Source organism: Tamandua tetradactyla, chromosome 13, assembly GCF_023851605.1.
Source record: "Tamandua tetradactyla isolate mTamTet1 chromosome 13, mTamTet1.pri, whole genome shotgun sequence".
In the NCBI taxonomy this organism is placed as follows: domain Eukaryota; kingdom Metazoa; phylum Chordata; class Mammalia; order Pilosa; family Myrmecophagidae; genus Tamandua; species Tamandua tetradactyla.
The window spans coordinates 5,370,532-5,395,953 of record NC_135339.1 but is presented as its reverse complement, the minus strand read 5'-3'; the positions used below and the strand labels follow the sequence as shown (position 1 = coordinate 5,395,953).

General features: G+C 39.1%; 2 protein-coding genes across 5 annotated transcripts in view; both read left to right on the top strand.

The window, feature by feature from the left end:
- The window catches only part of ZFAND4 (zinc finger AN1-type containing 4), a 90,906-nt gene extending 89,848 nt beyond the window's left edge, over nucleotides 1-1,058 (top strand). For 2 of the 3 annotated variants that reach the window (XM_077124591.1, XM_077124590.1), the window contains one exon: nucleotides 112-1,058. In XM_077124591.1, coding sequence (XP_076980706.1) covers nucleotides 112-247 — 136 coding nt within the window. In that variant the 3' untranslated portion in view covers nucleotides 248-1,058. The remainder of the gene's footprint in view (nucleotides 1-111) is intronic. The other variant, XR_013161348.1, reaches the window with a different exon arrangement.
- A 5,869-nt stretch (nucleotides 1,059-6,927) lies between these two features.
- Nucleotides 6,928-25,422, top strand: part of MARCHF8 (membrane associated ring-CH-type finger 8) — a 237,764-nt gene continuing 219,269 nt past the window's right edge. Inside the window, exon 1 of one of the 2 annotated variants that reach the window (XR_013161352.1) lies at nucleotides 6,928-25,260. The gene's annotated coding sequence lies outside the window, so the exon portion shown is untranslated. Of the gene's footprint in view, nucleotides 25,277-25,422 lie in introns of both variants that reach the window. The other variant, XR_013161353.1, reaches the window with a different exon arrangement.

The window sequence follows — 25,422 nt, the reverse complement described above, 5'->3', positions numbered from 1 at the left end:
AGAGAACCAAAGGGCTTCTGTTGGATTATCTGAAGTCAAGCTCTGATCTCGCAAAGAGATGAGCCTTTCATAGAAATGTGACTATTCACGTAAACTTTTTTTGTGCTTTAGATGTGGAAACAACTTCTGTGCATCTCATCGCTATGCAGAAACTCACGGCTGCACCTATGATTACAAGAGTGCAGGGAGGAGATACTTGCAGGAGACAAATCCTGTTGTTAATGCACCAAAACTTCCAAAAATCTAACTCTTGCTCTGCATTTAACTGTTCTGCCCGAGGAATTGTATTATAATGACAGAAGAAATATTGTTTAGACTGCATTATTTTTGTTCAACTCCAAAAGATTTACCAAATAACAAAAGCATACAATGCATATTGTTGGAGTATGAGAATACGGCTGTAGTTGACATCTTTATTGTTTGGTGAATCAAAAGTTTTAAAAGTAGTTCTAAAAAACTCACACCATAATGACTTTATTTTGTTATTGCACGTCTTGTATTAAGTGTTTTATATTTGATATTGTAGGTTCACTAGACAAGTCTTCAAAAGATGCATTTTAGGAAGTTGGCACTGAGTGTGTAACCAGGCTTTCCTGTGCACAGGAGTGAGCAGTCATATAATGGCTTTATTCAAACATACCACGTGGGTGTATCTTTTTGGTGGCAGCTAGGAGGGTGTATTTTATTAATTCCATGTACGAAACTTTATTGAGTTTACTAGGTACTTTTTATAAAAAGAATATTTGGTTTTCCAGTATGATTTTTAACACATACCTATTTTTTTCACATTCAGATTGACTTTCAGATATGTGTATCCATTCTATAAAACATATCATGTTAATCATAGTATATATTTCTTAAAATGCTACTTTTTGAGCAGTAGTTTTAAAATAGACCATATCCCACTTTTTGCCATTAAATACAGGTAACCAAAAATAGATTCACCTTTAAAAAAATGGGTACATTTAAAACAAAATTTCATAGCTTGGTTTGTTTCTCTTCATATGTTGAGTGCTATTACCAGGAGAAATTCAAATAAATATTTAATTACACTGTGAGTTTGATTATTTGGTTATTTACAATAATTTTTCTTTCATAAATAGGTTTTCTTTTATAAGAGGCTTTCACATATCTGAAAGCCTCTTGTTTTTCAGAGGCTTGATTGAGGCTGATAATGAGCTCTGGTCAAGAGCCTGCAGGCAGCCCAAATCAACCCTGGACCTGCTTCCCAGGGGTGCCCAAAGGCTTTAATAGGTGCTCCTTAGATACTATTTCCTCTAAGAGATTTGAGTGTCAACTCCCTTCAGAGCAGGAGAGAAATATGCTTACAAGAGATGAAAAAAATTAGTGGAAGATCTAAACAACTTGGGGTTGAAGAAATGCTTTTTTAGACAAGAGGGGATAGGGGGTGGTGGTGGTGGTAAGGGGATTTAGGTTACTGAAAATATTTCCATCTATGTTAATTTTTTATCCTTTATCAAGAAAACTTGTGCTTTAGTTATTTAAAATCTAAGAACTCTTATTTTGTGGATAGACTGCTGAAAAATGGACCGAAACATATTTACTCTATAACATACCTTGACATATATCCTTAGTGCTTTTAAACCAACACTAAAGTAAATATAAGACTTGTTTTAAGTTTTACCAAAGATTTTGGGCAAAGTTGAGTCTCTTTACTAATTTCCAAAAAGTATTGGTTATTTCATTTACTAACATCACTGAGAGATGAGCAGTTTAATGCAAAAAGAAATTGTCATTAGTGAGAAACATTTCTGTAAGTTTTAAATTTTTATAGAGGAAGTGATCATAATTTTAGACACCTCAAATCTGTCTTTGCTTTTCTAGCAATTAACAGATGTCCTCGCATATAAGTAATGGTTAAACATTATTTGAATAAATCAATTGTTGTATTCAGATACTTAACATGATAAAAACAAAGGCATTGAAATTTCTTATTTAACTAAACTAATTTTATATGTCAGCATTCAGTTTCATGATTTTTTAAAAACAATAAGCATTTGGTTTTAACAGCACTGAAAGTCTAACTTTAAAATTTTAATTTTTATCTGTGTGAAACATTTTCAAGACAGTCAAATATGGAAAATTCAGATAGATGTTTTTAAATTTTATCAATGGTATAAATTGTAGAGGGATTTAATTACAAAAAATATGACAGGAAATCATTTTCTGGTGTATGTTTAATATGATTTTAAGCCATCATGATAAATAACTCAATCTTGTGTCCAGTGGTGTTTCCCAAAATGTGACCCTGTATATTATTCCTTGAACATGAGATCTAAGGGGTACATGGATGAACATTTTTTATTTTTAATTGTTCTGTATTTTAAATGTATTTTAAGAAATAAAACTACAGTTAGCTTAATTGGAACATAAATTGATTCAGGTAAAAAATGAGTAGGGAGGCAGGGTCAAGATGGCGGCTTAGTAAGGTACGTGCATCTTAGTTCCTCCTCCAGAGCAACTACTAGGTGAACAGAAACAGTGCAGAACAGCTCCCAGGGCCACGCAGGGAATGGACACACAGCGTACCCCAGTCTGGACTGGCTAGTCTGACTGCGAGACTCGGCTGCGGTGAGATCCCAGAGTGGCGCGCGATTTCCTGAGCAGTGGCAGCTGTGGCGGCTGGAGCTCCTCCCTCCCTCCTTCCCGGGCCAGCTGAGAGTCTCAGGGAGGCAAGTTTCCAAAGCCGCGGCGGCCGGCGCCCCTCTTTTGCGGGCGGCTTCCTTGACCGGCTACGAGTCTTGGATCAGAAGGCTAACCAAGCTGCAGTGGCCCTCCCCCGCGGGCAACTTCCTTGTCCGGTGGCGAATTCCCCAGGTCGCGGTGGCCGGTGACCGACGCCCCTCCCACGCAGGCGACTTCCTGGTCCGGTGACGAATTCCCCGGGCCCGCTGCGGCCGGCGACTGACACCCCTCCAGGGAGAGGAAGGAATTTCCGACAGTGGCAGGTACTGGATCCAACCAAACACCAATAGGGGAATTAATAAAGGAGCCACAGGGTCCCCTCAAGCCGCGGCGGCTGACGCCCCCACCATGCGCGGCTCCCCGAACCAACTGAGAGAATTGGATCGGAAATCCCCAGGCCGCGGAGATCGGTGACCGGGGGGATCCCTTCCAAACACGTGAAACAAACGTGTGCCATGAGCGCCACCTACTGGGCAGGATAAGAAAAACAGAACCCAGAGATTTCACAGAAAAATCTTACAACCTTGTTGGGTCCAACACCCAGGGAAATCTGACTAAATGCCCAGACGCCAGCAGCAGAAGATAACGGTCCACGCTCAGAAGATTGAGAATATGTCCCAGTCAAAGGAACAAACCAATAGTTCAAATGAGATACAAGAGCTGAGACAACTAATGCTGAATATATGAACAGAAATGGAAAACCTCTTCAAAAATGAAATCGATAAATTGAGGGAGGACATGAAGAAGACATGGGCTGAACAAAAAGAAGAAATAGAAAAACTGAAAAAACAAATCACAAAACTTATGGAAGTGAAGGATGAAGTAGAAAAGATGGAAAAAACAATAGATACCTACAATGATAGATTTAAAGAGACAGAAGATAGAATTAGCGATTTGGAGGATGGAACATCTGAATTCCAAAAAGAAACAGAAACTATCGGGAAAAGAATGGAAAAATTTGAACAGGGTATCAGGGAACTCAAGGACATTATGAACCGCACAAATATACGTGTTTTGGGTGTCCCAGAAGGAGAAGAGAAGGGAAAAGGAGGAGAAAAACTAATGGAAGAAATTATCACTGAAAATTTCCCAACCCTTATGAAAGACCTAAAATTACAGATCCAAGAAGTGCAGCGCAGCCCAAAGAGATTAGACCCAAATAGGCGTTCTCCAAGACACTTACTAGTTAGAATGTCAGAGGTCAAAGAGAAAGAGAGGATCTTGAAAGCAGCAAGAGAAAAACAATCCATCACATACAAGGGAAACCCAATAAGACTATGTGTAGATTTCTCAACACAAACCATGGAAGCTAAAAGACAGTGGGATGATATATTTAAATTACTAAAAGAGAAAAACTGCCAACCAAGACTCCTATATCCAGCAAAATTATCCTTCAAAAATGAGGGAGAAATTAAAACATTCTTAGACAAAAAGTCACTGAGAGAATTTGTGACCAAGAGAACAGCTCTGCAAGAAATACTAAAGGGAGCACTAGAGTCAGATACAAAAAGACAGAAGAGAGAGGTATGGAGAAGAGTGTAGAAAGAAGGAAAATCAGATATGATATATATAATAAAAAAGGCAAAATGTTAGAGGAAAATACTATCCAAACAGTAATAACACTAAATGTTAATGGACTGAATTCCCCAATCAAAAGACATAGATTGGCAGAATGGATTAAAAAACAGGATCCTTCGATATACTGTCTACAGGAAACACATCTTAGACCCAAAGATAAACATAGTGAAAGGTTGGGAAAAGATATTTCATGCAAATAACAACCAGAAAAGAGCAGGAGTGGCTATACTAATATCCAACAAATTAGGCTTCAAATGTAAAACAGTTAAAAGAGACAAAGAAGGACACTATCTACTAATAAAAGGAACAATTAAACAAGAAGACATAACAATCATAAATATTTACGCACCGAACCAGAATGCCCCAAAATACGTGAGGAATACACTGTAAACACTGAAAAGGGAAATAGACTCATATACCATAATAGTTGGAGACTTCAATTCACCACTGTCATCAATGGACAGAACATCTAGACAGAGGATCAATAAAGAAATAGAGAATCTGAATATTACTATAAATGAGCTAGACTTAACAGACATTTATAGGACATTACATCCCACAACAGCAGGATACACCTTTTTCTCAAGTGCTCATGGATCATTCTCAAAGATAGACCATATGCTGGGTCACAAAACAAGTCTTAACAAATTTAAAAAGATTGAAATCATACACAACACTTTCTCGGATCATAAAGGAATGAAGTTGGAAATCAATAATAGGCGGAGTGCCAGAAAATTCACAAATACGTGGAGGCTCAACAGCACACCCTTAAACAACGAGTGGGTCAAAGACGAAATTGCTAGAGAAATTAGCAAATACCTCGAGGCGAATGAAAATGAAAACACAACATATCAAAACTTATGGGATGCAGCAAAGGCAGTGCTAAGAGGGAAATTTATTGCCCTAAATGCCTATATCAGAAAAGAAGAAAAGGCAAAAATGCAGGAATTAACTGTCCACTTGGAAGAACTGGAGAAAGAACAGCAAACTAATCCCAAAGCAAGCAAATGGAAAGAAATAACAAAGATTAGAGCAGAAATAAATGAAATTGAAAACATGAAAACAATAGAGAAAATCAATAAGGCCAGAAGTTGGTTCTATGAGAAAATCAATAAGATTGATGGGCCCTTGCAAGATTGACAAAAAGAAGAAGAGAGAGGATGCAAATAAATAAGATCAGAAATGGAAGAGGAGACATAACTACTGACCTCACAGAAATAAAGGAGGTAATAACAGGATACTATGAACAACTTTACGCTAATAAATACAAGAATTTAGAGGAAATGGACGGGTTCCTGGAAAGACATGAACAACCAACTTTGACTCAAGAAGACATAGATGTCCTCAACAAACCAATCACAAGTAAAGAAATTGAATTAGTCATTCAAAAGCTTCCTAAAAAGAAAAGTCCAGGACCAGATGGCTTCACATGTGAATTCTATCAAACATTCCAGAAAGAATTAGTACCAACTCTCCTCAAACTCTTCAAAAAAATCGAAGTGGAGGGAAAACTACCTAATTCATTCTATGAAGCCAACATCACCCTCATACCAAAACCAGGCAAAGATATTACAAAAAAAGAAAACTACAGGCCAATCTCTCTAATGAATATAGATGCAAAAATCCTCAATAAAATTCTAGCAAATCGTATCCAACAACACATTAAAAGAATTATACATCATGACCAAGTAGGATTCATCCCAGGTATGCAAGGATGGTTCAACATAAGAAAATCAATTAATGTAATACACCATATCAACAAATCAAAGCAGAAAAATCACATGATCATCTCAATTGATGCAGAGAAGGCATTTGACAAGATTCAACATCCTTTCCTGTTGAAAACACTTCAAAAGATAGGAATACAAGGGAACTTCCTCAAAATGATAGAGGGAATGTATGAAAAACGCACAGCTAATATCATCCTCAATGGGGTAAAATTGAAAACTTTCCCCCTAAGGTCAGGAACAAGACAAGGATGTCCACTATCACCACTATTATTCAACATTGTGTTGGAGGTTCTAGCCAGAGCAATTAGACAAGAAAAAGAAATACAAGGCATCAAAATTGGAAAGGAAGAAGTAAAACTATCACTGTTTGCAGACGATATGATACTATACATCGAAAACCCGGAAAAATCCACAACAAAACTACTAGAGCTAATAAATGAGTACAGCAAAGTAGCAGGTTACAAGATCAACATTCAAAAATCTGTAGCATTTCTATACACTAGCAATGAACAAGTGGAGGGGGAAATCAAGAAACGAATCCCATTTACAATTGCAACTAAAAGAATTAAATACCTAGGAATAAATTTAACTAAAGAGACAAAAAACCTATATAAAGAAAACTACAAAAAACTGCTAAAAGAAATCACAGAAGACCTAAACAGATGGAAGGGCATACCGTGTTCATGGATTGGAATACTAAATATAGTTAAGATGTCAATCCTACCTAAATTGATTTACAGATTCAATGCAATACCAGTCAAAATCCCAACAACTTATTTTTCAGTAATAGAAAAACCAATAAGCAAATTTATCTGGAAGGGCAGGGTGCCCCGAATTGCTAAAAACATCTTGAGGAAAAAAAACGAAGCTTGAGGTCTCGCGCTGCCTGACTTTAAGGCATATTATGAAGCCACAGTGATCAAAACAGCATGGTATTGGCATAAAGATAGATATATCGACCAATGGAATCGAATAGAGTGCTCAGATATAGACCCTCTCATCTATGGACATTTGATCTTTGATAAGGCAGTCAAGCCAACTCACCTGGGACAGAACAGTCTCTTCAATAAATGGTGCCTAGAGAACTGGATATCCATATGCAAAAGAATGAAAGAAGACCCATATCTCACACCCTACACAAAAGTTAACTCAAAATGGATCAAAGATCTAAATGTTAGGTCTAAGACCATAAAACAGTTAGAGGAAAATGTAGGGAGATATCTTATGAATCTTACAATTGGAGGCAGTTTTATGGACCTTAAACCTAAAGCAAGAGCACTGAAGAAGGAAAAATTAAACACTTTTGTGCATCAAAGAACTTCATCAAGAAAGTAGAAAGACAGCCTACACAATGGGAAACAATATTTGGAAATGACATATCAGATAAAGGTCTAGTATCCAGAATTTATAAAGAGATTGTTCAACTCAACAACAAAAAGACAGCCAACCCAATTACAAAATGGGAAAAAGACTTGAACAGACACCTCTCACAGGAGGAAATACAAATGGCCAAAAGGCACATGAAGAGATGCTCAATGTCCCTGGCCATTAGAGAAATGCAAATCAAAACCACAATGAGATATCATCTCACACCCACCAGAATGGCCATTATCAACAAAACAAAATGACAAGTGCTGGAGAGGATGCGGTGAAAGAGGCACACTTATCCACTGTTGGTGGGAATGTCAAATGGTGCAACCACTGTGGAAGGCAGTTTGGCGGTTCCTCAAAAAGCTGAATATAGAATTGCCATACGACCCAGCAATACCATTGCTGGGAATCTACTCAAAGGAATTAAGGGCAAAAACTCAAACGGACATTTACACACCAATGTTTATAGCAGCGTTATTTACAATTGCAAAGAGATGGAAACAGCCAAAATGTCCATCTACAGACGAGTGGCTAAACAAACTGTGGTATATACATACGATGGAATATTATGCAGCTTTAAGACAGAATAAACTTATGAAGCATGTAATAACATGGATGGACCTAGAGAGCATTATGCTGAGTGAGTCTAGCCAAAAACTAAAAGGCAAATACTGTATGGTCCCAATGATGTGAATCAACATTCGAGAATAAACTTGGAATATGTCATTGGTAACAGAGTTCAGCAGGAGTTAGAAACAGGGTAAGATAATGGGTAATTGGAGCTGATGGGATACAGACTGCGCAACAGGACTAGATACAAAAACTCAAAAATGGACAGCACAATAATACCTAATTGTAAAGTAATCATGTTAAAACACTGAATGAAGCTGCATCCGAGCTATAGGTTTTTGTTCTGTTTTGTTTTGTTTTTACTATTATTACTTTTATTTTTTTCTCTATATTAACATTCTATATCTTTTTCTGTTGTGTTGCTAGTTCTTCTAAACCGATGCAAATGTACTAAGAAACGATGATCATGTATCTATGTGATGATGTTAAGAATTACTGATTGCATATGTAGAATGGTATGATTTCTAAATGTTGGGTTAATTTCTTTTTTTCCGTTAATTAATAAAAAAAAATTTTTTTTAATTTAAAAAAAATTAGAAGTTCAGGGAAGGCGATAGTATAGTTCATTGCCTTGGGTGTATGATGATAAATAGTAGAAGATGACGTTTAACTACCTAATGATGGAAGGCCCTTGTATATCACTCTCAGGAGATTAAATTCTGTTTTATTGGCACCAGGAAGTCATAAAAGTTTTATGCAGAAGGAAAAAAAAAAATGAGTAGGTTGAGAATTGACAAGCAGTAATACATATAAAATCATGAAGGTAGATGTGAATTACTAATATTTAGACAATGAAAGCATGATGAGTTCACTTTTCTTTGAAAATTGTTTAATATTTAGGATGGTTGTTGAAAGTAATATTACATGTTTTAGAAAAATAATTAAAAAAAAAAAAAGTACAAGTTTCACTGTAGGTCCCAGAATTTGCTTTTCTGATGATTATCATCATATTTTTGGCCAATACATTCTAGATGTTGTTTTTTGTTTCTTTGCCTGCTGTATGGTGGGGGTCACATTTCATTTTTTTTTTCCACGTGAGTATCCCCTTATTGCAGTACCATTTGTTGAATTTTTGTTTGTTTTTTCATTTGTTTGTTTACTTGTTTGTTTGGGAAGTCCATGGACCTGGAATCGAACCTGGGTCTCCTGCATGGCAGCCAAGAATTCTTACAACTACCCTTGCAACCTAGATACTGTTTTTTGAACCCCATTATTAATGGTGAGGAATCTCATACATTACTTTAGTGCTTTACTTTCTAATTTTTCTCATTTGTTTTTAGGTCTGGTAATTATTTCATATTCATCTATCCACTGCAGTGACCCTAGTTCAGGTTAGCATAGCTTTCACTGGACTGTTAGAATAGCTCCTCTTGTCTGTTGTCTACGTTGCAGCCAGAGTGAGTTGTAAAAATGGCAATTTAAGCATGTCAGTGCTTGAAATCTTTCAGTGACTCCAGTTGTTTTTAGGATAACCTAATTCCTTAACCCTTACTAGGAAGATTCCCTGTGATCTGGTGCCCACTTACCTCTCCAGCCTCGAAGTGCTGTTTCCCCACGTTTAGTATTTGACTCACTTCAGCGTGTTTCACCTCATTAATACCCACTTTTCTTTCTGGGGTCAACTCCATCACTACTGCAGGAAGCCTCTCTTGATTATCCTATCTAGGTCAGTACCCTTTCTCACCACCATTTGTCCTTCATGACATCACAGTTTTAATTTAACATTTTTTGCGTGTGATCCTTTGAATCACACCAGATAACAAGTCTATGAGAACAGGAATTTCCCTCCTGTCCATCTATCTGTTCTTGTTCTGTAGTGTTGTGTGCACCATTACCTACTCGTGTACTGCATGTGATTCAATAATATTTGTTGAATGAATGAAAAAGTTTCAAGATATACTAAGCCTTTTTAGTGATCTATCAACTTTAAGTCGTATCTATAAGACCTCAAGGTTTCTAACATATTTCTCTTAAGCTATAGCCTTCCCTGCCTTATTTTTATGTTATTTTAAAGCTGGGACCAATCAGTAACTCAAAATATTACATTTGCAGAAATATTGTTCACTGATGATCCAGTTAATATGAGAGTATGTTGTTTCATGTAGTTAGATGTCACTTTATAAGTTATCAGTACAGGAAAAAAAAAAATGTAGTTCTCAAGGGTTAGCTCAGGTTCACTGGCTATAAATATTTCATCGTAGTGGGACTCGGTTCTAGTTTGCTAGCTGCCAAAATGCAACACATCAGAGACGGATTGGCTTTTAATAAAAGGGAATTTATTTTGTTAGTTCTTCAGAGGAAAGGCAGCTAACTTGCATCTGAGGTTCTTTCTTACGTGGGGAGGTTCAGGGTAATCTCTGCTGGCCTTCTCTCCAGGCCTCTGGGTTCCAACAGCTTTCCCCGGGGTGATTCCTTTCTGCATCTCCAAAGGCCTGGACTGAGCTGCGAGTACTGAGATGAGGTATGCTGAGCTGCTTGGGCTGTGCTATGTTGTGCTCTCGCATTTAAGTACCAGTCAATTAAGTCAAACATCATTCGCTGCAGCAGGCACATCTCCTAGCCAGCTGCAGATGTAATCTGCAAAAGATGAGGTTCACATACCTTTGGTTCATGTCTGCAGCAACAGAACTAGATGCCTTCACCTGGCCAAGTTGACAACTGAATCTAATTACCACAGGCTCTTATTTCTTTTTTCTCTTTTTGTGTAGTATACCCATTATCATTAATCTTTTTCTGAACCAATTGAAAGTAAGATACAGACAAGATGCCCCTTCCATCTGTAAATACTCGACTGTGCATTACCCCCAAACAAGAACACTTATTGACACAACTGCCATCCATCCAACCCTCCATAGAAGGAAATCAGTGCTGTTTGTTACAATATTACCACCCAAGCTACCATCCCCCTTCAAATTTCACTGACTTCTTCAATAATGTTTCTTTTTCCTCTCTGGTCCAAGATCCTTGAGCAGAATTTTTATATGGAGCCTAGAAAATGTAAACTTAATGCCTTTCCTGGCATGTATAAAATTGCCCTACATCTGCCTTCCCACTTAATGTGATTTTGCTGGGCTCTCGAAGTCTGTTCAAAATCTTTTACCCTCAAAATTTTAAAAGCTAATGGAATTCTAACATTGATCTAATACTTATATCTTTGTTAGTAAACTAGTTTTTCCGTTTTTTGGTTGTTTTCTAGAGATCAGAGGTTTTTCCTATTAGTTTTTGAAATCTGAAGTTTTACTAGGGTGAATCTACGTATGAGTGTTTCATTACTTTTTTTTTTTTGGCTCTTGGTGTGCCTGTTGAAATTTTCTACAGTTCAGGGATTTATTTTCTCATTTTTAGAAAATTGATTTTTCTTCTTTGTTTCTGTTTTCTTCTCCTAAACAGATCCTCCATCTGTGTTGTTTTTTTTTTACCCATTTTTAATCATTTTAAAAAAATGTGAAGTACAACACAAACAGAAAAATTAATACACACAAAAAATGTGCATCTTGGTGACTTATTACAAACCAGTTACAAAGCTGAATTGTATAGCATGTATTCTGTATCTTTTTTCATTCAGAGTTGTGAGATTTATTAATGTTGCCTATATTTGTAGTTTATTTTTTATTTTATTTTGTTGTATGAACGTGCCACAGTTTGTTCATCCGTTCTACTGTTGATGGCCATTTGGGTTGTTTCTAGATTTGGCTATTACAAATAATGTTGCTGTGAACACTCATGTCATTTACCTCTTGGAGCACATGTGCAATTATTTATTTTAGAGTCTAGATATAGGAGTAGAACTGCTGGATCATAAGATGATCTACATTTTTTCAACCTATTATATGATCCTAAACAATTTTCCTAAGTGGTTTTATGTATTTATATCCTCTCTACCCATAGTTTGGCTATAATGTATCTAGGTTTAGATCTCTTTGTTTATTCTCTTTGGGGTTTACTGAGATTCTTGATCTGTAAATTAATGTTTTTTATGAACTTTGGGAAGTTTTTGCCATTTTTTCAAGTTTTTATTTCTTTCCTTTTTCTCAGAGTTTCCATCTGCTTCATATTCTTACTAATACTTGATATACGTAATTTGGTCATTCTGGCTTTTGTTTACAACTTCTCAAATTCCTCTCCCCCAAACACCAAGGTACCTTTCTTGGCAGCCCTAGGGTTAGAGAGGTGAAGTGGGAGCTTAGCTTTCAGGAGGAGAGGGTCTCCCTTAGATGATGCTGAGCTTTCATGTCTGTCTCCCTGACCCTGGGAGACCCATCAGAACCCAAACACGCATCTACCCAGTTTGGCATATATCTTAGTATAGACAGGATTTCAGTTTTCTGCTTATTTCTTTAGATTTAGATGCATGTTTTCACTTAGTTTTAGCCCCACAGTTCTTTAAAATCTTGCCAATTCTTTGCTTCTTTAAGAAGATACATTTTAAAAAATTATCTAGTATTTTTAGTTTGAGGAGTGACTCTAATAACCTGAATCAGCACTATTTCTGGAAATTGAAGTTTTTGTTTTTCACAGTTTTTAAATTGGTTCTCTTGGATTCTTTGTCAGTCTTAATCTCTTTTGTGCTGTTATTTTTCCTCAAATGTTTGGTGATCTTGCACATAGCTGTGAATTAAGAATGTAACTAAGTGTGGTTAAGTGTATAAGAGAAAAGTGGAAGTACAGTTTATGTTTACGTGGTGATTGTGCTTAATTATTTAAGTCTTTTGCAAATTCATTTATTCACACATTTTTTAGTTCTTCCTGTGTGCAAGGGACTATAGTAAGTATTTGGAATATAGTGGTGAACTAAATGGAGTTGACGTTGCAGTGGAGATGGAGTTTAAAAAACTAACTATGTAATCTTCTAAATTTTGAAAAATATAAAGGGGAAGTAAATGTAACTATGAACATATGCAATAGTAGTACCTGACCTAGTACAGGATTCTTTCATTTGAAACCTCTCAAAGAGTGAAGTGAGAATTAGCTAGGAAAGGGGAAAGCTGATGGAAAGAGACCTACTAGGAGGAATAAAACCACATACACACACATAGAAACACACACTAAGGCTTTTTCCTTAGTGGGATTTTACCTTTTTATTCAGTAAGGAATGCCCCCCTGTTCAGTAACTTTGGCATATATGTGTGTGTGTGTGTGTGTGTATGACTTTTTTTAAAAGATAAAGGCTTTTTTTTAATGGTTAAATAGATTTTATCCTGAATCAAAGGGTGCATTTTATCAATTCCTGTTTCTTTAAAGTTAGAATTACATTCCTGTAGAATCTCTGCATTTAGATAGACTGCTGAAAAATATGAGAATTTCCAGGTTCACCCAAACCAGTTGCCTGACAGGTCTAGTATAAGACCTTTACCAGCAGCCCTAGGGAACAATTTCTAGGTACATGTGGCAGTTTTCCTTCAAAGCCTTATATTCATATTTTGGATGGTGTTACATGTGTGACAGTGCATTTAGCATGGACCTGCCATTCCTTAGCTTAATCTTTCTGTTCCATAGTATCCTCCACTGTAAAATGGGTATGATGATGATAATGTCTACCTCATAAGTGTTCTTACTATTATGCTTAGTAATATAATCCAAGTAATATAACTCTGAGTTCTTTTAATTCTATGGTTTTACCACAACTTAAGGTTTTACCATCTAGCTGCTCTAAAGCAGTGGAGGCCAAAAGAAGCATCAATTAAGTGATTCAGCATTCATACTTGTCTGTTAAATCCTATCATCTCTATTACAACTCCTCCTCCTCCTCTGATTGTACTCCCAATCTGTGAGGATTTTTGGGTTTGCCCATTCTAACTTTTTTATGTTGAAAAGGGGTATCAACAGTGTAGGATGGGGGATGGAATTAGTTGATTCTTGGAGAGGCTGGCCCCTCTAGATTTCAAGACTTATCTGTCCTCTGAGCTCTCTGAAAGTTGTAAGTTTCAGGAAAGTGAACTTAGTGCATGAAACTTTTGTGGAGTCTCAGAGCCCTAGGTATTCTTGAGGGTAAACAGGCATGATGTTGGTTGGGGTTTGGCAAACCATGGCAATTAACAATATCTAACTGATGCTTGCATAAGAGTAGCCCCCAGGGATGAATCCAGACCTGGCAGCTTGGGATCAACAATTGTATCCTGACCAAATGGGGAAAAAGTAGTGTAATTAATAAAGTATCAGTGGCAGAGAGAGTTCAAATAGAGTCGTGAGGCTACTCTCGAGGTTATTCTTACACGAGCTTCAGGTAGAGCTTGCTACCTGTTGTAACCTGCCAACCCCCAACCAGGACCATTCCAGCCAATCCTAAAGAACACCTAGGGCAATCTGTGAGATTCCACAAGGGTTCCAGGCACTAGAGTAACTTGCCAGAAACCTACAACCTCCAGATGGGTCCCTGGTCCAGATAAGTCCTGAAACCTAACCCACCCTCTTCAGAACATCAGATAGTTCCATCTCCCTACCCCTTGTTAGTGACAAACCCTTCCAATAGCAAAAATTTAGAATTGCCATAGCCCAAACAACCCCAATGAGCGGTATGGAAAGATCAAAGGTGATGGTGGAATTCTACATAGAAGATAGGACTTACATGAATATGAATGCTGAATCATTATCATTGATACCTCTTTTAGTCTCCGGTATTTTAGAGCAGCTAGAAGTAAAAACCTAAAATTGTGAAATTGTAACCCATGTCAACATCTGAAATATGTTATACAACCATTTGTGGTGCTGTGCTTGGAAATTTATAGCTTTTTTATATATATGTTATTCACAAAGAAGGAAAAAAGTCAATTGTGATGATAAAGTATTTAAGCCCTCTAGCCTCCTATATTCTGGAGCAGCTAGAAGGTAAATTTGAGAGGGTCATATGTTAGCCCATGACAAACTCTGGGATCTATCCTGTAACCACTTTTTGAAGAGTGCTTTGAAAACTATTCTTTTTTTTTTTCCTTGCTTTGTATATATGTTATACAATTTAAAAAAAAAAACTTTAAAAAAAAAAAAACAACCTCCAGAATAACCTGTTGGCTCCATTTGAACTCTCTTAGACATTGATACCTTATTTTTTTACATTTCTTTTACCCCTTTTAGTCTGAAAGATTTTGTTGATCCCACAGTCCCAGGACCATGCTAATCCCTATGAATCATGTCCAATGCTTTCAGGGAGACTTTCACCCCTGACTGTCTTATTCCATGCAGTGGGAGGGTGCCATGGTTAGGGACAGGTGTCAACTTGGCCAAGTTGTGGTAGCTGTTCATCTGATTGGGCAAGCGCTGGCCTGTCTGTTGCAATGAGGACATTTCATAGGATTAGGTCATGATCACATCAGCTACATCCACAGCTGATTCCATTTGTAATCAGCCAAAGGGGAGTGTCTTCTGCAATTAGTGATGCTAAATGCAATCATGGGAAGCCTTTTAAGGAGGACTCAGAGGAGACAGGTCCCATTCCTGCTTTGGCTGGTGAGCCTCTCCTGTGGAGTTCATCCAGGCCATCCATCAGCGTCATCGGCTTCACAGCCTGCCCTGTGGATTTTGGACTCTGCCTTCCTACGGTCACGTGAGACACTTGCATAAATTTTATATTTGCAAGTGTTCCCTGTTGATTCTGTTTCTCTAGAGAACCCTAGCTAATACATCTTGGTACCAGGAGTGGTTCTTAAGGAACAGAATCTTAAAAATGGGTTTTTATGAATGGTTTTCTACTGACTAGACTCAGAGACACTAAGGACTCTGATTCCCGTAATCAGAATGACACTCCCAATCCATGGACTGAGTTGGCAAAGGAGATAGTCAAAATATCATCATTCGATTCTCCTAATGCTTCACTTGTACGAAGCCAGACTCTGGGGGATAATGTTTTTGACACCTTTACAGAGTTTTGTAGAAATAAGAGTTATAGAGATGTTGGTTGGTTGTTGTTAGATACACTGTCTACATTAAAGGGTGAAAGGGATGGGCTTAAGGCTTCAAACGAGAAGCTTAAGCGCCGTCTGAAAGATGTAGAGGTTTCTATGAGTATCCTGAAGGAAAATCTTATTTCCTGTAGCCGTAGACTTGAGATCTCTGAAAATCAGACTCAGAATCTTATTGTTAGAGTAGCAACTTTACAACGTAAACTGAAATCTCAGTCTTTAGCATGGTGTCTACTGTTAAAGTGAGGGCATTGATTGGAAAGGAGTGGGACCCTGAAAAATGGGATGGTGACATATGGATTGATAATGATGTTGGGGGTGAGGTTGAAACCCTAGACCGTGCTGAGCCTTCTTTAGATAACCCTGTAATAGTCTGCCCTGAGGACACAGCCACCCCACTTCCAGCCTGCCTTGAGGAATTAGCCACCCAACCTCCTCCTGAAGGGATTAGCCCTAGAGTTATTAATCCTGTTTCACCAGATGAAACTGCAAATGAAAGCCCTGAAGCAAATGGCTTGGAAGATATTTCTAATTCTTTTCATGACCCACCCCCACCCCCTCTCATTTCTTCTAGACCTATAACTAGACTAAAGTCCCATCAGGCCCCTAAAGGGGAGGTACAAAGTATCACACATGAGGAGGTACGTTATACTCCAAAAGAACTGTGTGAGTTTTCCAATTTATATCGACAGAAATCAGTGGAATATGTGTGGCAATGGATTTTAAGAGTGTGGGATAATGGTGGGAGGAATATAAGGCTGGATCAGGCTGAATTTATTGATATGGGCCCACTAAGCAGAGATTCTGCATTCAGTGTTATAGTTCGAGCGTTAGAAAAGGTGTTAACAGCTTGTTTGGGTGGTTGGTTGAAACATGGATCAAAAGGTGGCCAACATTACCTGAGGTTGAAATGCCAGAACTGCCCTGGTATAATGTAGATGAGGGGATCCAGAGGCTTAGAGAGATTGGGATGTTAGAGTGGATTTATCATGCAAAGCCTGCTCTTACACCCCAGGAATGTCCAGAGGATGCACCTTTTACCAGAACAGTGAGAAATAAGTTTGTGAGACTAGCACCATCATCCCTCAAGAGCTCTGTGGTTGCACTTCTCTGTAGGTCAGATATTACTGTAGGAACTGCTGTCACTGAGCTGGAATCCTTAAACACAATGGGGATGACAGGATCCCGAGTTGGCAGAAGCCAGGTGGCAGCACTTAATCACCAAAGACAGGGTAGACACGGCTATTACAATAGACAACAAACTCAAAGGAGGCATCAAAATTATATGACTCGCAGAGATTTGTGGCATTGGCTAGTTAATCATGGGGTGCCTAGAAATACAATAGAAGGGCAGTCTACTAAATTCTTGTTGGAGATGTATAAACAAAAAGAGTTCTAGGTCAAGGGAACAGAAGTCTAACCTGAAATACAAAAACACAGAGTCACGGCCCCTTAATCAATTTCCAGACTTGAAACAGTTTACAGACCCTGAGCCCCTTGAATGAAGGGGAGGCCAGGTCCCTATGGGGGAGAAACCTGTTACACTGCCACAAATTTATACTGTTAACCTTCCTCTAAGTCTTCCCCAAGGAGACCGACGGCCTTTTACCAGGGTAACTGTGCATTGGGGAAAAGGAAATGATCAGATATTTCGGAGATTATTAGACACTGGTTCAGAAGTGACATTAATTCCAGGGGACCCAAAACATCACTCTGGACCACCAGTCAGAGTGGGGGCTTATGGAGGCCAGGTGATCAATGGAGTTTTAGCTCAGGTCCGTCTCACAGTGGGTACAGTGGGCCCGCGGACCCATCCTGTCGTTATTTCCCCAGTTCCGGAATGTATAATTGGCATAGACATACTGAGCAACTGGCAGAATCCCCACGTTGGTTCTCTAACTCGGGCAGTGAGGGCTATTATGGTGGGAAAGGCCAAGTGGAAGCCACTAGAACTGCCCCTACCAAGCAAAATAGTAAATCAAAAGCAATACTGTATTCCTGGAGGGATTGCAGAGATTACTACCACTCTTAAGGACTTGAAAGATGCAGGGGTGGTGATTCCCACCATATCCCCATTCAACTCTCCTATTTGGCCTGTGCAGAAAACAGATGGGTCTTGGAGGATGACAGTGGATTATCGTAAACTCAACCAGGTGGTAACTCCAATTGCAGCTGCTGTTCCAGGGGTGGTAGTATTGCTTGAGCAAATCAATACATCCCCTGGTACCTGGTATGCAGCTATTGATCTGGCAAATGATTTTTTCTCAATAGCTATTAGTAAGGACCACCAGAAACAGTTTGCTTTCAGCTGGCAAGGTCAGCAATATACTTTCACTGTCCCACCTCAGGGGTATATCAACTCTCCAGCCCTATGTCATAATCTTGTTCACAGAGACCTTGATCGTTTCTCCCTCCCACAAGACATCACACTGGTCCATTATATTGATGATATCATGTTGATTGGGCCTAGTGAGCAAGAAGTAGCAACTACTCTAGATTTACTGGTAAGGCATTTGCGTGTCAGAGGATGGGAGATAAATCCAACAAAAATACAGGGGCCTTCCACCTCAGTAAAATTTCTAGGTGTCCAGTGGTGTGGGGCATGTCGAGATATCCCTTCTAAGGTGAAGGATAAATTGCTGCATCTGGCCCCTCCCACAACCAAAAAAGAGGCACAACGCCTAGTTGGTCTTTTTGAATTTTGGCGACAACATATTCCTCATTTGGGTGTGCTACTCCGGCCCATTTATCGAGTGACCAGAAAAGCTGCTAATTTTGAGTGGGGACCTGAACAAGAGGAGGCTCTGCGACAGGTCCAGGCTCCTGTGCAAGCTGCTCTGCCACTTGGGCCGTATGATCCAGCAGATCCAATGGTGCTGGAAGTGTCAGTGGCAAATACAGATGCTGTCTGGAGCCTATGGCAGGCCCTTATAGGAGAATCACAACACAGACCCTTAGGATTTTGGAGCAAAGCCTTACCATCTGTTGCAGATAACTACTCTCCTTTTGAGAAACAGCTTTTGGCCTGCTACTGAGACTGAATGCTTAACCATGGGCCACCAAGTTACCATGAGACCTGAGTTGCCTATCATGAGTTGGGTGTTGTCTGACCCACCAAGCCATAAATTTGGGCGTGTACAGCAGCACTCTATTGTAAAGTGGATGAGATAGAGCCAGAGCAGATCCTGACGGCACAAGTAAGTTACATGAAGAAGTGGCACAAATGTCCATGGTTTCCACTCCTGCTGCCACTTTACCTTCTCTTTCCCAGACCAGAGCTATGGCCTCTTGGGGAGTTCCTTACAGTGAATTGACTGAGGAAGAGAAAACTCGGTCCTGGTTTACAGATGGTTCAGCACGATATGCAGGTACCACCCGAAAGTGGACAGCTGCAGCATTACAACCCCTTTCTGGGGTGTCGTTGAAGGACAGTGGTGAGGGGAAATCCTCCCAGTGGGCAGAACTTCGAGCAGTGCACCTGGTTGTTCATTTTGCTTGGAAGGAAAACTGGCCAGAGGTGCATTTGTATACTGACTCATGGGCTGTTGCTAATGGTTTGGCTGGATGGTCAGGGACTTGGAAAGACCATAATTGGAAAATTGGTGACAAAGAGGTCTGGGGAAGAAGTATGTGGATAGACCTTTCTGAGTGGGCTAAAAACATGAAGATATTTGTGTCCCATGTGAATGCTCACCAGAGGGTGACTTCAGCAGAGGAAGATTTTAATAATCAAGTGGATAAGATGACCCGTTCTATGAATGCCTCTTTCCCCAGCAACTCCTGTTATTGCCCAATGGGCTCATGAACAAAGTAGTCATGGTGGTAGGGATGGAGGTTATGCATGGGCTCAGCAACATGGACTTCCACTCACCAAGGCTGACTTGGCTACAGCCACTGCTGAGTGCCCAATCTGCCAGCAGCAGAGACCCACACTCAGCCCCCGATATGGCACCAGTCCCCAAGGTGACCAGCCAGCTACATGGTGGCAGGTTGATTACATTGGACCACTCCCTTCATGGAAGGGGCAGCGATTTGTTCTAACTGGAATAGACACATACTCTGGATATGGGTTTGCTTTCCCTGCACGCAATGCTTCTGCCAAAACTACTATCCGTGGGCTTACAGAATGCCTTACCCATCGTCATGGTATTCCACATAGCATTGCTTCGGATCAAGGAACACACTTCACAGCAAATGAAGTGCGGGACTGGGCACATGCTCATGGAATTCTCTGGTCTTACCATGTTCCCCATCATCTAGAAGCAGCTGGATTGATAGAACGGTGGAATGGCCTTTTGAAAGCTCAGTTACGGTGCCAACTAGGTGGCAAAAACTTGAAAGGCTGGGGTAATGTTCTCCAGGAAGCTGTGTATGCTCTGAATCAGCGTCCGCTGTATGGTGCTGTTTCTCCCATAGCCAGGATCCATGGGTCCAGGAACCAAGGGGTGGAAATGGGTGTGGTGCCACTCACTGTTACTCCTAGTGATCCACTAGGAAAATTTTTGCTTCCTGTCCCTGCTACCCTGAGTTCTGCTGGTCTGCAGGTTTTAATTCCAAATGGGGTGTGCTTTCTCCAGGAGAAACAACAGTGATACCACTGAACTGGAAGTTTAAGATTGCCACCTGGCCACTTTGGGCTACTTATACCTCTGGATCAACACACCAAGAAGGGGATTACATTATTGTCTGGGGTAATTGACCCTGACTATCAGAAGGGAGTAGGACTGCAACTACATAATGGAGGTAAAGAAGAGTTTTCTTGGAATAAGAGATCCCCTGGGGCGTCTATTAGTACTACCATGCCCTGTGATTAAAATCAATGGAAAAGTGCAACAACACAATCCAGGCAGGACCACTAATGGCTCTGAGACTTCAGGAATGAAGGTTTGGGTCACCCCACCAGGCAAAGAACCACGGCCATCTGAAGTGCTTGCTGAGGGGAAAGGGAACATGGAATGGGTAGTGCAAGAAGGTAGTGATAAATATGAACTTTGACCACGTGATCAGTTACAGAAACTAGGACTGTAATGCTGTTTTGTTTGTGTTATACTATTTAAGTTGTAAGATATCAAGTTTAAGAATGAATGTTGCCCAAGGATTTGCACCCTATTCTGGAGAGATTTAATCTGTTTCCAGTTATATGCAGGATAGTTGAGTATTATCAGGTAAAAGAAAAAATGTGTGCTTATTTGTTTTCATTTGGAGATTAAGTATGGTCTAAGGTGATATATATATATATATTATATATATATATATATATATAAGTGCCAAGTTGACAAGGGGTGGACTGTCATGGTTAGGGACAGGTGTCAACTTAGCCAAGTTGTGGTAGCTGTTCATCTGATTGGGCAAGCGCTGGCCTGTCTGTTGCAATGAGGACATTTCATAGGATTAGGTCATGATCACATCAGCTACATCCACACCTGATTCCATTTGTAATCAGCCAAAGGGGAGTGTCTTCTGCAATTAGTGTTGCTAAATGCAATCATGGGAAGCCTTTTAAGGAGGACTCAGAGGAGACAGGTCCCATTCCTGCTTTGGCTGGTGAGCCTCTCCTGTGGAGTTCATCCAGGGCATCCATCAGAGTCATCGGCTTCGCAGCCTGCCCTGTGGATTTTGGACTCTGCATTCCTACGGTCATGTGAGACACTTGCATAAATTTTATATTTGCAAGTGTTCCCTGTTGATTCTGTTTCTCTAGAGAACCCTAGCTAATACAGAGGGTAATCATTTTCCTTGCACAGTTGGGCTTAGAGAGAGAGAGGCCACATCTGAGCAATGAAAGAGGTTTCTTTGGCTAAGAGAAGCAACTCTTAGCCATATTATAAGTAGTCTTAGCTTCTCTGTGATGGAAATGAGTTTAGTACAGGCAGTGCTTAAATTAACGGCTTTGTCAATTTTCTAGGGAGTTCATGATATTTGGGAGAGTACCAGCGGTTTCTCAGATAGGGAAATTTAAAAGTTCCATATTTTTTCTCTAGTCCTAACAAGGGACTCTACCAGTACTTTTTCATTATCAACCCACAGTAGTCTGGGACGTCTCTGGGTATTCCCTTAAGCCATACCATATTACAAGGCCTCGTTCCTGTTCTGGGTTCCATGTGTGTAGATTGTTGAAATGAGCTATCCAGGCAGGTTGATGTACACTGTGTGTGACACTAAATTAGGTTCTAGACACAATAAACCTCTTTACCTTTGGTCTCTTACAGTAGATGAGTCTCTAAATATGTACACTATCATCCTTTGCCCTGTGTTATGATTTACCTTAGACCCTACCAGATAGGCTTTTTTATTTTTTTAAATCTCTTACTGAGTCCTGATCTCTCTTTTTGTTACTCTAGAAATTGCTATAGTAGTGTTGCTGACTTTCAGAGCTGCGGAATTCCAGCTCTGAGTATTATAGAGGTATCCAGTGTTCCAGGAAAATACCAACTTATACACATAATAGCACAGCATCTCAGAATCTAGAGAATACACTTACAACTCTGGCAGAAGTATATCTGTTATGAGAGCTTACAATCTAGGGTCCAGTTTTCTTATAAGTATTTTCTACGAGAGACCATACTATATTTGTTCTTTTGTTTCTGGCTTATTTTAACTTTGGCCTCTGTTTTATTGGCCAGAATCCTGTCCTAAGAGTAGCTGTTACTAGAGTACCTGGGGAGTCAAAATTTTAGCCTTTCCAGTATAGCAGTTTCAAGGAAAGCGAGAAAGTGGTTGGGAATGGAGATTGGTTTGGGTCAGCTAGCTGCAGTATCTGCCACAGGGTGGGGAACAGAGAAATGAGATACAAGAGATGACAATTTAAGGTTTATTGAGATGGGAGAAAAATGTAAAGCACAAAATCCTAATGAAGAAAATGTGGGAACTAAATTGCCCCCAAAACTCATATCCAGTCTTCCCTAGAAGGAAATCTAACATTTTATTGTATTCATAGAGTAGGAAAAAAATGAGTAAGATTGAGATTTTAGACTACAAAGCATTTAACTTTCTTGGTTATAACCACATCCTTAATATCTGAACGTATTCACTCCTATTTTACTGAAACCAATGTCTGCCAACAGAAATACTTAAAGTAGAGTAAGATAAAGACTTTTAGAGGAGATGTGTTTATTTCTTGGCTACTAATACAAGCATCATACAATGGGTTGGCTTAACAGTAGTAATTTATTGGCTCATGGTTTCAGAGGCTAGAAGGCTTGCTTCCTCTCAGTGTATCTTCTGGGTGGCCAGCAAACTTTGGGGTCCCTTGGCTTTTCCATCACATGCCAATGCACATGGTGGTGTCTTTTCCTTTCTCTTCTGTATTCAATTGGCTGTCACCTCTGGCTCCTCTCTGTGGCATTTTTTTCTCGCGTGCCTGATTTTTTTTGCTTTAAGGACTTAAGCCATATTAAATTAAGGTCGACCCTCACTCAGTTTGGGCACACTTTAAAATCTCGAAAGTCCTATTCACAAATGGGTTCACACCCACAAGACCAGAGCCTTGTGGGGGAGGTGATTCAATTCACCACAGGAGGAAAGTTGATAAAGGATGAAATGAATACTAATAGACTTAAGTCTTCCATAAGCAGAAGTTCCAGGTAGGATCAAAAAATAAAATCCAACACCTTGCTGCCTGTAATAAACACCCAAAGTAGATGATATAGACAAATATTAGGCCACTATTTTATGATTAGCCTATCACATGCATGCTGATAAAAAATAGTTTCAATTAAGACTGAATTTAGTGGTGTTTGGAAACACTGGAATGTAAACGTGCATTTTCCATAATTGGAAGGTGATATTAAAAAACATAGTGGACTTCTGATGCTCATTTAATATAAATAAAAAAGATAGGTGGTTGCATATTAGCCTGTGTATATCCCCATTCCTATAAATACTTCTATATGTAACTATCTGTTTATTAAACTAAACATGAGTTCATACTGATGTTTTCATCATTACATCGACTTGGCTCATTCTAGCTTATTCCCCATGAGTATCTGTAAATTCTGCTCCAACTGTGAGAAATCTGGCTACCACCATCAGCTATCTATTTACTTAACTGTTCAATTCCAGTACATATTTATAGTGATACCAGAATTATTAACCTGTACCCCTGTGGCAAACTTTACTGACTAGAGTATAGTGTTTATGTACAATTTATTTTGTCCTTCGTTTTAAAGAGTTCACTCATTTCCAAAGTTATTTAGGTCAACCCCAATTCCTTTTATTGTCCAAACCCCTTTCAGTGAGGTTTTTTTTTTTTTGTCTTTTTTTTAATATATCAGTGTTACATAGATTGTCTTGTCTCACTTTGTATACCATTCTGGTATTCCCCAACCTTCTAAATGTTGTTTTTAAAATTTTCAAACATTAAAGTTCACTCAGTGCTGTGAAGTTCAGTGGGTTTTGAAGAATGTATAGTGTCATGTAACCACTATTACAGCATTATGCAGAATAGTTTGACCACCTTTTTTTAAAATCCCTTTTGCTATACTTATTCATGCGCCAGCAAACTCTTGGCAGACACTTATTGTTTTGCACTTGCTATGGTTTGTATTTTCCAGAGTGTCTTATTAGTAGAAACATGTAGTATGTCACTTTTTCAGACCAACTGCTTTCACTTATCAATATGCTTTTAATATATAACCATGTCTTTCTGTGGCTTTATGCTCATTTATTTTTATTGCTGAATAGTATTTTACTGTACAGATCTATTTCATTGCTCTTTCAGCAGAGAGCCTAGCAATGAGCACAATTATCACCCAAATCTTGGATTCTAATGCAATACTCCAATAAAAGGAACCAGGATTCCTTGGAGAAATGGCTTATTGTAGGATATATTGTACTGCCAAAACAAAAAGAACTGTCCAAAATAAAACAAAATCCCACAGTGATGGATCCTACAGTCAAAGTAACAGAGGAATCAACTGAAAGAACTCCCCATGTCCAAAGATAGAATAATTAGAGCAACAAAATAAAGCAGTACTGGATCATTACTCGAAAGTATAAAGTAAGTTTCTATGAGTCTATACTCATATATAATGAATGCATGAATAGAAAAGACGGATTTGTGCAGAAGTCCAAATTTATGTAGATAAGCCTTCCTTAAGGAGGAGCATAATTCCCTGTGCCCTAAGTTTTGACTGCAAATAGTGATTTCCTTGCAAAGAATACAGTATGAAAGGAGAAAAAGTAACTTGGCAGTGGAGAACCTTTTTTTTTTTTTTAATTTAATTTTTTTTTTTTGGCATGAGCAGGCACTGGGAATTGAACCCGGGTCTCTGGCATGGCAGGTGAGAATTCCGCCTGCAGAGCCATTGTGGCTTGCCCGCAGTGGAGAATCTTGACAAACTCAGGTGGTCAAGGTCAGTATCAACATTGGTAAGTCATAGTGAGAGCATGTACCCATGAATTGAGGTGATGAGAAGGGCAGTTCACTGCTGTGGTCTTACTCTCCAAAACCTGTAACTCCAGCCTATCCTGAGAAAAACATCAGGTATTTTCCAATAATGAGACATTCTATAAAA